Below are 15,240 nucleotides of genomic sequence, written 5' to 3'. Positions count from 1 at the left end.
AATAAACAAAGACATGTTTTTCGCTATATTTCCACATAGACGCGCACAAGAAATTTCAACTTTGACGCCAGCGCATTCCTTTGTTATAAGTCGAAATTGATCGGAAATCAATGGATATTGTTACTTAATGTATCAGGAATCCAAATCTGTCAAGAAATGTGCATTTTCATGTTGCTTACGCGCACTGCGCGCGGAAATGCGCGGACGGACGCGAACGCGCGGAACGCTTAAAATTGTCTGAAACTTCGAGATTTCCCATTGGGAAGTCGTTTTAAGCATTTAAAAACTTTGACGCGCGCTTACGCGCGCGTAATGATGTCCTAGGTAATTAGCATTAAAAAGTAAGATAGAGCGTGACCTGAACTTTATGTCCACCGAATATGATACAGAAATGTCCTTTACTTATGAAGTTATGATCGATCATGTAACATGTCCGAAAATCACAAAATGGCGCCTAGATGACGTCATAGATACGTTACTGTCATGAAAACCTTATTGTGGCTAGATATTGACATGAGACATGTTGACTGAAAATGTCATGTTATTCCGTCATGTCAATGTTGAGATATTCACGACACAAAATGTGCCAGAAAGAAAGAAGAATAAAAAGAAAGAAAGGAAGATTTTGACAAACACAATAGGTGATACGCTAAAAGCGTATCACCTAAAAATAAAGAGAGATTTTGACAATCACAATAGGTGATACGCTGATAGCGTATCACCTAATAAGATGATATTTTCTTCTCGTTCCATTAGCTCAAACTGAGGACAGCGAAGTATGGGAGTGCGAACGGTTGCTGTTGTAGGGAGCGGGGTTAGCGGCCTGGTGTCTGTCAAGCACTGCTTGGAAGAGGGCATGGAGCCCGTCTGCTTCGAAAGAGAACCATGTCTGGGTAAGTCAAGTTTTTATGTGTGTGTTTGTGTGTTTGTGTGTCATTGTGTGTCTTTATGGCTGTGTATGCGTGTATATATGTATGTATATGTATGTATGTGTGTAAATTTATGTGTATAAATGTACAAATTTATAAGTGTATAAGTTTGTGGGCGTGCTGTGGCACAGTGGATAAGATTCCCGACTTCCAATCGGAGAATCCGAGTTCGATTCCCGCAAAGTGCTTTGGACAAGCTGCTTTTACGCACAATGTCCCTCTCGCCCAGGTGTATGAATGGGTACTTATGTATAAACTATATACATGTAGGTGTAACTGTGTTTATGATGGTGTCTTTCTGAGTCATTTCAATTTCCAGTTTCAATTTCTTTTCAGTTAGAATGCATGACATGTATAACAGAAAAAGATATATACACGGTATCAAGCTTGGATGTAGGGCCTACAATAAAATATCGTATAATGTAGAAGGTAGCAGTCAATACATTGACGTTCAATATTGAATATAGCGATCAATGTGTATAATATTGTGTATGTGTATGATTGTTTGTGTGCCAATTTCAATTATGGTTTCTTTTTCAATTCCTTTCCTTATTTCTCAATTAGAAATAGATGAAATGAAGCCAAATCAAATTATTCATGATATCCAGCATGAATGTACAATAAATATTATTTATATTAGCATACAACATGACGGTCAGTAGGACCTATATCAAAGATTAAGTCTTAGTAAAATTTTTAGATAAATACGACGGAAACTATCTTAAAGCAAGTTTGTTAAGCGTAAAGGTCCCAGTAGAAATTTACCGTAAAAGGGCAAGATAAGGAGCACAGATACAACTTACGACCGAAATAAGGGGAAAAGGCAATAATACTTATAGAATCTCCTCAAATATAATATAGGAGAACAAATGGAAACCACATGCTGTAGACACATTAACAGTTTTTGTGATAGCAATAATTTGACAGTTTTGTTAGAGTGCAACAGTACTGAGACATTCATAAAACTATAATTAGGGTCCCCTCAGTATTGTGATGCCCAACAAAACTTGCTAGCTGTCTATTCCTGCTGCTCACAACTCGCCCACAGCTCTATGAACGACGTAGTGTCATGGACGACACAAAGCAGATACAGACATTTGAGTTCGATTAAAATTATTGCTGTTTTATACTCAGTAGGGCCTACAGTGCAGTAAGGCCTTGGGAAAATGAAAAGAAGGACAGAGAACCACCCGTTATTCAGAAAAGCAGACTAGGAGATAAGTTATTCGTTATGTAAAAGTGCTAAATTCATCTTGAAATAACTCCTCTAAAGTCCTTGCGCTACTTCATTTTCTTTCAATTCGATTCAATTCATCTCAATTCAATTCAATTCAATTCAATTCAATCTTTTTTAATTTCATTTTTCGACAAGAACATATAGAAATCACTTTTTTGGTAACAGAAAATGCGTAAAACTATGTAGGATGGAAAGAATGTACAATGATTGTAGCACCTTACAATTATGCATTATTATTAAACTCAAGTGATTGGAAGTAAGTAAACAATATGCCAAATTCTAAAAATGGAGGGACCCACTAAAAAGACAAAACTTGTAGGATTTGACAAAAACTTTCTTGTTTAATCGACCTTTAAAGCATTTCCATAGGGATCGAGCATTCAAAGTATCTGAGACCATAGCGTGATATAATTTGGCCCCAGTGAAGTGGTCTATGCACTCTTTCATATTATGTGCATAAAACTTTTCTTTAGATTTCATCGTGGTACATACGATATTATGATGAGTCCATAAACATGCTCTAGATAATTAATGAAGTATGTGTACTTGATATATAAAGTACAAGCGCCAGTCATGCCAGTATTTACATTAAGGTGTTTGCATGTGGTTATTAATAGATGCGTGATGTGGGGAGCTTTATGTCACGTGAATGACTCAGGTTTGTTTCTTTAAAATACAGACATGTAAAGGGTATGATGGCAAAACGAGTTTACTCCCATTTTAGCAGTTTTGAGATATTTGCGATTAAATCTACTTAAAAAAAAGAAGCTTTACAGGAAGTGGGGTATCATTGGAAAGGTTTATTTCGCTCTACCTGGAGAATGCCTTATACATTAAGATGTTTAAAAGTGATACTTAACCCGTTTGCGAGTAAACGATTAAATTTATATTTTAACGACGAATGATTGTTTCGATATAGGTGGCATCTGGGTGTACGATGACAAGAGGCCGAAATCATACACCCGTGGCGCCCTCTACGACTGCCTTGTGCTGAACTCTAGCAAACAGATGACGAACTTTAGTGATTTCCCGTACCAGAAGTCAGGCTCTCCGTACATCCAGGGCAAAGAATTCATCAAATACCTAAAGGTAAATTATTGTAGCAAGGCGAATAAATAGTATGTGTGAACTTTTGTCTTCCGTCTCATTATATTACCCAGAAACAACATCCTTCAACAAAATGTTTGAATACTAGTCTTTTGAAACCGAGATTAAATTAAAAGGAGGGAAACATCTAATATTGCTCGCTGAAAAAGAAAAAGGTAGGAAAGTTGGTAAAAAAAAATGACAGACGGGTCACATATCGAAAAAGAGACAAAGTTCAGTCTCATCCAGCGTGCCTTTACTCATTGTTTTTAATCAAACGAGTCGAATTTTGATTAATGTCATAAATTCACACATTTAATTGTGCATCTGCTCTGTGGTGATTCCACATTTATTACAGCAGCATTAACATATCAGCTGTCTTAACTGGATATGTTGAAATAAACTTTGTGATTTTCAATGTCTGGATTAATGAAATAATGTTCAATGAAATCAGATGAGTATCTAATGATTTAATCCTTCCATAATATTAAGGATTTGTAATAACTAATTCAGAATAAGATTCAGAAATAACAAGGTAAAAGTGTACCTCAGAAATGTATTTTTAGTAAAGCTTGTATAAGATGATTATATTATCACATATTATCATTAGTAGTAGTAGTAGTAGTAGGAGTAGTAGTAGTAGTAGTAGTATTACTATTGTTATTGTTATTGTTATTATCATTATTATTAATATTATTATTGTCATTATTATTATTATTATTATTATTATTATTATTATTATCATCATCGGTATCATTGTTAATTATGCTTATTTTTCTTATTATTATTATCATGATTATCATTTTGTTGCTTTTTCCTTTTGCTTCTCTGTCAGTCCTATGCAGCACACTTTGACCTTGAACGTCACATCCGGTACAGCACTGAAGTGCTGCGCGTGGAGAGGGCCCCCGACTTCGATCTCACCGGCCGCTGGGTGGTGCGCTCCCGCGGGGGCGACGGCGAAGAAAAGCGCGAAGTCTACGATGCCGTGATGATGTGCACGGGCCTGTACAGCGAGCGGAACGTGGTGGAGTACCCCGGCCAAGCAGAGTTTGAGGGCAAGGTGCTGCATAGTAATGAGTACAGGAGGGCCGACGGGCTGGCCAATGGCATGAACGTTCTGGTCGTGGGTGAGCTTATCCTAACTCGAAAAACATATAGGCTGGGATAATACATAAAATGTAAACATAATGATACTAAAGAGTATACTCGAATATGATATGTTTTACCGATTACAGGTTATTGTCCAGCGGCAACTTGAAGTATAAAGTCTGCGTGGTGTATAGGACGAGACAACAAGACAAACAGATAGATAGATAGATAGATAGATAGATAGATGTAGAGATTGAGAGAAGAAATGAACATGAAATTGCTTTATAGCAGGAAGCTTTACAATTGCATTATTGGTGGGTTATGAAGTAAATAATTTGGGATTGGTGTACAATGTAATGTGAATATACGCATGAATATTTGATACAATCTTTCTTTCATGTTCCTTGCTTGAAATAAGGTCAGATAAGTTACAGAATATTATTTCCTTCCAGCAATGGCTATCATTCTTTACAGTATTATTTGATGATAATATTACATCTTATTGTTATAATGTTATATCAATCTGATCCTTGGTATCTTTATTCTGTCAATTACTGTGATTACCACTATCATTCATGACTGTCATCATCGTCGTCGGTGTCGTCGACGTCATCGTTTTCATGTTGTTTTTCGCTCATTCCTGGCTAATAAACCTACAGGTGGGGCGCATTCCGCCGGGGACGTAGCCGTAGACACGAGCCGAGTTTCCAAAAAGGTAGGTTTGCCAGCTGACCGCAGCAAAAACACAAAAACAAAAACAAAAACAAAAACAAAAACAAAAACAAAAACAAAAACTGCGCGATATGACTGTGTTGTGTTGGTAATAATGTGTGTTATGGTGTGTGTGCTTGTACATGAATGCGCGTTTATACATCATTGCACACATGCAGCCATGATTGCGTGTTCACATATGATTGCTTACACGAACGTGTGTGTATGTATGTGTGTTTGTTTGTTTGTGTGTGATTGTGTGCGTATGTGTGTGTGTGTGTGCGTGTGTGTGTGTTAGTTTGTTTTCCTCCAATGAGACCCAAAGCGAGCTGCAAGCATAGCATTTCCTGGTATAATATTGGATATCCAATGATGACAGGCGCCTCTATCATCAAGCGATCATTCATTATGCTCTTTGACGGCTAGTTGCCATTTGAGCGAATAATTCAGGGAATTCCAACTGTCACAAAAGCATTTTAAATTTAGATTTCTTAAGCTTGCACAAGACAATCATCACTCTCCTTTTAAGAACCACAGAATGTAAAAAGTCCGTAATTCATATTGAACTGAGCAATAGTGAAGCTTTTTAGATTTAGCTTTTTTTTTTCTAACAAACCAAACTGCAAATTTACAAATAATGTACACCGCACACAATAAGCCAGCTCGCAGGTAGCTGATGTGCACATGGGTGCAAATGACCTTTCCTTTTTTGTCCCTTCCCAGTTGGTTATGTACTTCACTCGTTCACGGTGCGACATAATGCACAGACTTGGGCGACGTAACACTGATTTACGGAATTCATCAATCATGTTTAAACAGAAGACGAACTTACGTCGACCGGTTGACCCTAATGGTCCATCAATTAACATTTGGGAAAGCATCAAGCATTGAACTTGGCATTGAATGTATTAACAATCTTTTTCATATTGATATTGCCGAATACTACTTTTGCGATCAGCTGGATGTGCTGGTAAGCACCATTCATAAGGATTACTTCAATAATAATTGCGTCACAGATGGTCCTGTAAGTGAATTTAAAAACCAGCGTACCCTGTTGGTACAAAATAAAATGACCTTTTTCTGCTCATGCGAAAGGTGGAACTCATAACTAAAACATTGTCAACCAAGGTCATATTTTAAGAACTAGCAGAACTCGTCACCAGACTGGAGCAAGGACATTAACAATGGGTACTTGGTACTCGCTTTTTATAACCTGATTTATGTCCGCAGACCTACCTGAGCATGCGCAAGGGCACGTGGGTACTGCAGCGAATGGCGCCAGGTGGAATCCCGCGGGACATGTACGGGAACAGACGCGTCAACTTTCTCAAACCCGAATGGCTTCGACGAAAGACCCTAGTGGATGACATTTATTCACGCGTGAATATGGACAACCTAGGCCTGAAGTGCACCAAGAAGTTGTTTTGTTCCGAGGTGAGATGAGAATTTCGTCTTTTCTACCCTCAGGAATTTCGAACGTTCACCTAGGTCCATGGATTACGAGCTTAACGCATCGCATATAAACACGCCAACCAATAACAAAACACAGGTTGACACACCCATGTGCAAGATATACCTGTTTTCCTCTGGTTTAGTCAAGGGACTAACAATCAAGTATGGATGTAAGCTCCGTTTTATGATTTCGGGCATGTAGTAGTTGTCTCCAGATTTTTTTTTTTAAATCAAAATAGTATGAGCTGCAGGCACAGAATCACAAATATGAATAATGATTATGACGCGTGTTGAACGTAAATACTGGCACGTCTACTTCCAGTAGTGTCCATGTTGTCAGTTATATTCTATTTCGCTTTAGGATATCCCTTTCATCTCCCCGAGGACCTGTCACTATAGCACTGGGATGTTTTTCGATATATTATATTTATGTTTATAAAGTATGTAATTTCAAAGGAAACAACTGCTGACAAGAAAACTAAAACATGGATGACTTTTTATGACGGTGCAATGATGATGGAAATTCAATTTTACGAATGTTTCGGTAATATATTGTGCGGAGTGTACAGTGAAATGTGTACCTATGTTCTAGATTGCAATAAGGCAATTGGATGCAGAGTATGGAAGAATAATTTTGTTTACAAGTAGAGGTGGGCTATAGAGGGTTTAAGAACATGCTCATCACACCTTAGTTTGTTGAGTGTTTGCCTACTGACACCATTTTTGAAAAAAAGAACGAAAAAAATGCGAAATCCGGGGTGCCCTGGCCGAAATCGTAAAAAATCCAAGATGGCCGCCGTTTTGGCTTAAAAAAGACATTTTTGGCTATAACTTGGCTATTTCTTTGTCTATTGAGATGGTTTTGGTGTCTAACCCCATGTTTTAGGGGTCAAGGAAATGGATTATAATGATAATTTTAGCATAAAACCTAATCTTCCACATGATACTAACCTTTTTCCCATATTTTCGGTTAAATTTTCCTTCTCTTTTACCCCTACCCCAACCGCCATTTTTTGCACTTTTTTCTGCATTTTTTTTTCAAGTCATGTTAACTACCATACTCCTAATAACAAGTTCCAGCTATCAATTAGGTTTTTTTCGACCGATAATACGGCAAGAAATACAAATCACTTACATTATACATGTATGTGTCATGCCAACACTGGTGTGTGGCTGGTGCATTCAGAATACATGGTAACTGTGGAACCAGTGCTAATACTGTTGTCTGCTTTATAGTGCCCATTAACATTTTAGTCATAAGACCTTTAACAATAGTCAGTGAACAGTTCTACTGTAGGTGTACAAATTTGTAAAATGACTTGAATAAGCCTTCTGTGATATGCCAATTGTCCGGCACAAAGGTAATGTTTTGAATATAGATGTGTACATTGTACCCGCCCTTTTGCCTAGAAAACACATTTTTACCATAACTCAGTCATTTTTTCATCTCATAGCCTAGTTTTGGTGTTTCACTATCACCACTTGGTCCTTTATTTGTTATGCCTGCTTTTCTCTACCACCATGTACATTAATTGCAGTAATATTATAAAGCAATAGAGTCCTCAGGTTTGGTGAAAAATTTGACACCATCTGGGTGATTCAACCAATTCTGTAACAAGCAGATGTTATGTACAATGTATGTTCCTCACATACATGTAGCATCATAATTATGGTAAAGTCATCATCTCACTCTCTGTGACTGAAAGTTCCTTAAGCTGAAGTAATTAGTGTCTTTTGACTTTATTAGTCATTTCCACTTACTCTTTTCAAATTCCCAAATGTGTTCCAAGCACAAGTAGTTAGAGTATGTGCATAGGCTGTCTGTTACAGGTATGTAAAATATGGGGAGGCCCATTAACAATGTTGACGAACTCAAGGAATGCCTGGATACCAAAGATCCCACCAAACTCAAAGCTATTCTACGTGTAATAGTATGTAGAGAACTATCATACTGCACACTCATATCCCATCAAGATTATTGTGCACCCACACTTGTATAAGTTCTTGAAACCAAATCTCTGAGATGGAAATGAAGGTGAACTTGACTCCTCTATAGACTAGAGGAGAGTCAATCTCCCTGCCCCTGATCTGCCTACTGTTCAATCATGATAATGATAATGATAATAAATAACACTTGTATAGCGCTTACTACTGATGTTTCTAAGCCATTAATCGGGAAAAAAAGATGGTGAATGCATTCAATCTAAAGTCAACCAATGGCAACACACAACCAACTGCCCATATTCCAACCTTGAAGAAACTGTTGAGAGTGAACTAGGCATCAATGAATTCTACATTGTGATATATGGGGTTACAAAGGTGCACGAAACTGGTACCTTGGTATGTGAAATAATAAATGCTATAAAGCAGATACAGTATTAGCACTGGTTCCACAGTTACCATGCATCCTGAATATACCAACCACATACCAGTATTGGCATGACACATATATGTATAATGTAAGTGATTTGTATTTCTTGCCGTATTATCGGTAGAAAAAAACCAAATTGATAGCTGGAACTTGTTATTAGGAGTATGGTAGTTAACATGACTTGAAAAAAATGCAGAAAAAAGTGCAAAAAATGGCGGTTGGGGTAGGGGTAAAGGAGAAGGAAAATTTAACCGAAAATATGGGAAAAAGGTTAGTATCATGTGGAAGATTAGGTTTTACACTAAAATTATCATTATAATCCATTTCCTTGACCCCTAAAACATGGGGTTAGACACCAAACCCATCTCGATAGACAAAAAAAAAAAAAAAAAAAAAAATAGCCGAGTTAGAGCCGAAAATGTCTTTTTTAAGCCGTAACGGCGGCCATCTTGGATTTTTTATGATTTCGGCCAGGGCACCCCGGATTTCGCATTTTTTTCGTTCTTTTTTCAAAAATGGTGTCAGTAGGCAAAAAGTCATCAAACTAAGGTGTGATGAGCATGTTCTGAAAATATAACCTAAAATTGACCCTCTATAGCCCACCTCTATTACAAGGTCTTGTTGCTCCAGCAAAAGTATCACTTGTGGTATCAATGATTCTGAGAGGGAAAACTACACTAAATATATGGTTCTCAATAGTCGGAGAACGTAAAAGGATGAAATATGCGGGTGAAGCCGGCCTTGGTCATATCATATTCCAGTTACAGTTTCTAACTTTGAATTCTTTTTTTTTTTTTTGGGGGGGGGGGGTGTTTTCCCTGTGACAAAGCTTGGTAAATTATATGTCAGTTAAAAGCCTAGCATCTGAAAAATTCATATCTGAAAAAAAAAATAGAGAAGAAAGAAATGTTTTCCCGATATTATATGGTTCATTGTGATGACACATCACATGTGATATATAAACTTTCACAAAAGAAAAATAAAATACCCCCCCCCCCCCAACAAAAAAAAAAAACACAAACAAACACCAACCTCTTACTTTTTGGAAATCTACAAGTTTTAAATAGCTTATCTTATTTAACAGATGTATTGTACTGATTTTCCTGCGTCCCCCCTTTTCAAATTTACGTTTCTGGTTAAATCTTCCTTTAATTATCGTTCAGATTTGCCTAAGCCAACCTTGACAAAAAAAAAATGTGCCTCTGCAAATGAACTTTTGAAGAACGCCAATCAAATTACATTCCTCAAAGACGGACGACTCTCAATTAAGTAAGATACGCCTTAAACAGTTAATGGCAAGAAATGTTTGGCATGCATGCATGCAAAACTTATACATAAACTGTTTTAGGGCGTATCATATTTAATTGAGAGTCGTCCAACTTTTTTTGGAATAGGTTTTTCTATGTTGAGTAATAAAGTTAGTCATATTAAATCTAATATTTATCTAGATACATAAAAAACGCAACTACTTTACTTTATAAACCACAGGTGTGAATGTATAGACGCGAATTCTAAAGAGTATCAATCCGTGCACTCATCAATACACAGCCAAATATCAGACCGATTTTCTTTTCCAAATTAAATTTCATTTTTGCATGCCCTTACAGACACTCTTTGAATATGTTGTATTGGACAAAACTGTGCTTGAAATCTCTTTCCTCTTTATAAGTGAAAATTGACCAAAGAAAAAAATGGGATTCTAATTTATTTGTCTGTGAAAATTAGATTATACAGTTTTCTTTTCATTTCTTATGTTTGAATTTCTAATCTGTATGAATCCCTCTGAAAACCATGTAGCCTTTGGCTGACGAGGGTGTTCCATCCCACCAGTGGAAAATAGAAATTGAATTGAATTGAATTGAATTGAAATGAATTTAATTGGATATATTTATTTTCTGTGAGCGTGAGAGTCCCATTATTCTATGCATGTGCTATGCTTCTTCAGGTGATGGTCAATGACGACATTGGTTCCAGGGCAATTTGCGGGGCGGTGGTCTGCAAACCTGGAATAGATCACTTCACCAAACGGGGTGTGGGTGTCACGGACGGGACCGTGGTCGATGATCTCGGTCTCGTCGTATACGCCACCGGCTACCATCTCAGAGCGCCGACTGTGGACAACGACATCATTTGTGGTTAGTCGTTAAGAATTCTTTTGCTCAGACTTACACACACACACAACACACACACACACACAACACACACACACACAGATGTATGTATATATATATATATATATATATATATATACACATATTGATAAGGTAGTCCACGTGTTGGCAAGATAAAAAGATAAAGTAACAAAGCTGCAACAAAGTTCATGTTGTATTCACCAACGGTTTATTTCTTCACACAAATTTTCGAGCGTCTCGCCGCCCTATCAACACTTGAGAAAGGGCGGCGAGACGCTCGAAAATTTGTGTGAAGAAATAAACCGTTGGTGAATACAGCATGAACTTTGTTGCAGCTTTGTTACTTATCTTTATATATATATATATATATATATATATATATATATATATATATATATATGTGTGTGTGTATATGTATATACAAGGTCGCCTCTTATCCTCATCGTCAGATGCATTGTCCTTGGTTATAAAGATGCCGATTCTTTCCTTCTGGTAACATCCCCTATACCAACAGCACCTCCTCTTCTGATACAACCTCCCTCGTAATCATCAGTAGATATACGACACTTTCATTTCCTTCCTTTAACGTTGTCCCCCCTCCCCCCCCCCCCCCCCATCTCGCATTTATCCCGTCACGTCATCGTCATGTTCCCATTTGAATTGAATAACTGAAACTGCACTGGTCTTACACCCGAGACAAAGTGAACAGTTCCAGCACGTTTATTTTCAATTTCACTTGACATCCAGATACAGCACAAAAAGAATACAAACAAGCAAGATACAAAATGTGATATCAATCGGGTCATGAGTAGAAAGTGTGTCAGCATACATATGCACATAAGACAATATCTCTATAACGTGTGAAATATGATGGAACCGCAAAAGCAAAGCTTGTAAATGCAGGTTCCAGGAAAAAAAAATACCAATGTAAATTTGCCATGCAATCAATGGAGGTAGGACACAAAGTGATAATGACGAAACTAAATGAAAGCTAAGATATCAAGGTACGAAGGGATTTCCCCATCTTCCTCGCAGACGGCACCAAGGACCTGGAGCTCTACCTGTACGTCTTCCCGCCGCGCCTGAAACACAAGACCTTCGCCGCGATTGGCTTCGCTGAGACCATGGGGGCGCACGGGCCGGTCTTCGAGATGCAGGCCAGGTACGCCACGCGCGTCTTCAAGGGCCTTGCGGAACTTCCCAGGCTGGACGTGATGTTGAAAGACATTCAGAGGCGAAAGAACATAATGCTCAATCGCTACGGAAAGTACAAGAATTTCGTAAGTTTACTCACATTTCTTGGAAGTGATGCAATATCTCTTGCCATTATTATGTCTTTGTGAAACCGTCAGCTACTAGTAATCTAGACGGAGTCGAAGCAAGTTCCTCAACGTTAACGAAGGTGCAGATTGATAATAACAATAATACATTCTGCTCATATAGCGCATGTTACACTGAAGTCTCTATGCGCTTTACAACAATTCCTATAACAATACAATTTTCCGACAGCAAGGAATTGGTGACGCTTTGAAGGAGAGTTGCACTTTTCTGAGATGTGCTGCAGATCATTCAGCCCCTTGAGTCAAGAGTGTAAGGCTCAGAACGCAAGACGAATGCGGGATGAATGAATGAATGAATGAATAAATGAATGAATGAATGAATGAATGAATGAATGAATGAGTGAATGAATGAAAGAAAGAATAAATGAATGAATGAATGAATGGACGTAAGAATGAATAGACAATTATATAGACAATACCGAAAGTATGATAACCTTGATTGCAGGGCAGTGGTGGTAGGGAGCTTTAGATTTGCGACGCGGACAAAAGACGACGACTGCGTTGGCCAAGTAGCTTTAGATGATGCGAAGAGGCAATATAAAAAGTAAAGTGGCGCCCCTTTTGATCAGTGCATCAAGTAGCTCAGAACGCGAAGTGAAAACTCAGACGACGCGAGATCGATTTTTGTCGAGCCCACCGGAGGTGCGGGAAGACTAAAGGATTGCCTGAGGCGTCTGTCCGTCCGTCGTCCGTCCGTCCGTCGTCCGTCCGTAACGCTACAAAAACTTGAATAATTCTCTACCGAGGACTTCAATTTCAATCAAACTTGAAGGAAAGAGTGGTAATATAAAGTTTGACATTTTACCAAACATGAAGGTCACCTCAAGGTCAAAGGTCACAGGCAGGGTCAATGAACTTTAGGACCCATGTCAAGTTTTTACGGCGCGTTTTGATTATGGCTCATAACTTTTGATGTCCGTTTGTGACCAAACTTGGATGGTAGATCTCCCTTGAGGAGTTGAAGGTCACCACAAGGTCAAAGGTCACAGACAGGGGTCAACAAACTTTTAGGGCCCAATGTTAAGTTTTCACGGCGCGTTTCGATTATGGCTCATAACTTTTGATCCCTATGTCCGTTTGTGACCAAACTTGGATGGTAGATGTCCCTTGGGGAGTTGAAGGTCATCACAAGGTCAAAGGTCACAGACAGTGGTCAACGAACTTTTAGGGCCCAACGTTAAGTTTTTATGGTGCGTGTCAATTATGGATCATAACTTTTGATCCCTATAGATGTCCATTTGTGACCAAACTTGGATGGTAGATGCCCCTTGGGGAGTTGAGGTTTATCACAAGGTCAAAGGTCACAGACAGGGGTCAGCGAACTTTTAGGGCCCAATGTTAAGTTTTTATGGCGCATTTCGATTATGGCTCATAACTTTTGGTCCCTATGTCCGTTAGCGACCAAACTTGGCTGGTAAATGTCCCTTGGGGAGTTGAAGGTCATCACAAGGTCAAAGGTCACAGACAGTGGTCAACGAACTTTTAGGGCCCAACGTTCAGTTTTTACGGCACGTTTCAATTATGGATCATAACTTTTGATCCCTATAGATGTCCATTTGTGACCAAACTTGGACGGTAGATGCCCCTTGGGGAGTTGAGGTTCATCACAAGGTCAAAGGTCACAGACAGGGGATCAACAAACCTTTTTAGGGCCCAATGTTAAGTTTTTATGGCGCGTTTCGATTATGGCTCATAACTTTTGGTCCCTATGTCCGTTTGCGACCAAACTTGGCTGGTAAATGTCCCTTGGGGAATTGAAGGTCCCCTCAAGGTCAAAGGTCATAGGCGGGATCAATGAACTTCCGGGGAGTTAGAAAAACATTAATTTCTTCTACTCGAATGGGCGAGATACATTTTGGCACTTGCCTTGTTATAAGCAACTGCTTATAATACACATGCGTAGAACAGGATTTTTGTTTTCCTCTGAACGTTTGCACGTTTGCGTCGCTAAGATCTAAAGCTTCCTTATTTCAACCCTTGTAAGTTTCTGTCGGTTTATGTATGAATGTGTGCGCCTGTGTGCATTATACGTGAATGTTGCCAGAATAAGGTACGCGATGGAAACCATTTATCTCACGTGCATTCCACCTGAACAGAGAACCAGAACCTGCGCGGATACGCGAATAACTGAGATTCATCTTTCTCTCCTCCTAGTTTCCGGCAGTCCCGTACCAAGACATGGTGGCGGAGCGCATCGGTGCCCGGCCCAAATTCTGGCCCATGCTGCTCACCGATCCCGTCATCGCCTTCCGCATGTTCTTCGGCCCCGCGCTGCCTTACACCTACCGTCTCGTTGGTCCCAACACCTGGCCCGGCGCCCGCGACGCCATATTGTCGGCGTGGGACAACACGTGGTTCGCCACGCGCACCAGACCTGTTCCTCAGAGCGAATCTGATTACGGCCTCATCGTCAATGTCGCCAAGACTCTCTTCTTCATCGTGGCCCTGGGGTTCATTGTCACGGTCCTTTGTTGATTCTCCCACCTATAGGATAATGTGTGCGAAACTGATAGACTGCTCCTATAGCTCAGGAAACTCTATGGTGTGGGTATATTACCTACATTCAACCCTGATTCATCTGTGCGAACGCCATCATGTATTTGCTTCCTGTCAGGAACAAAATGCAGTGTAGGACGATGTATGTTGGAATCTTTGTTAAAGTTACTGTTTACCTTTAGGAGCAATATCATATTTGATGCATATGTGGAAGCAGAGGTCAGCTGTCCCACAAAACATTCCAAAATATTTCGCAATAACTCCTAAAATGTAAGGAGATACCACCATTTTATTTTTTCTCAATAAACCATAATGTGATAGACGGTTTAGTCTAGAATCATCACCATTTTGACTATTGTTCACATTTTGTATATTTAACAATACTTAACATTTA

The 15,240-nt window shown here is 39.0% G+C and overlaps 1 protein-coding gene across 1 annotated transcript; it reads left to right on the top strand.

The window, feature by feature from the left end:
• Positions 1 to 778: 778 nt before the first annotated feature.
• On the top strand, positions 779 to 14,825 carry LOC139722788 (dimethylaniline monooxygenase [N-oxide-forming] 2-like). Its single transcript, XM_071634076.1, has 8 exons — positions 779 to 893; positions 3,086 to 3,255; positions 4,088 to 4,382; positions 5,004 to 5,059; positions 6,286 to 6,489; positions 10,824 to 11,013; positions 12,046 to 12,290; positions 14,505 to 14,825. The coding sequence occupies exons 1-8, from the start codon at positions 779 to 781 to the stop codon at positions 14,823 to 14,825; spliced, it is 1,596 nt and encodes a 531-aa protein (XP_071490177.1).
• Positions 14,826 to 15,240: the final 415 nt, after the last annotated feature.

This window comes from Diadema antillarum, unplaced genomic scaffold, assembly GCF_040938485.1.
Source record: "Diadema antillarum isolate AM-2024a unplaced genomic scaffold, OU_Dant_1.0 scf00000172, whole genome shotgun sequence".
In the NCBI taxonomy this organism is placed as follows: Eukaryota; Metazoa; Echinodermata; class Echinoidea; order Diadematoida; family Diadematidae; genus Diadema; species Diadema antillarum.
Note: the sequence above shows the minus strand (reverse complement) of the source record. Positions and strands in the feature narration are given on the sequence as shown.

Bases quoted from the DNA above. Each gene is read 5' to 3' on its own strand.
- LOC139722788 (XM_071634076.1), top strand. From the start codon at position 779: ATGGGAGTGCGAACGGTTGCTGTTGTAGGGAGCGGGGTTAGCGGCCTG. The intron at 4,383-5,003 runs GTGAGCTTATCC...ATAAACCTACAG, and splicing joins CATGAACGTTCTGGTCGTGG to GTGGGGCGCATTCCGCCGGG. The intron at 12,291-14,504 runs GTAAGTTTACTC...CTCTCCTCCTAG, and splicing joins ACGGAAAGTACAAGAATTTC to TTTCCGGCAGTCCCGTACCA.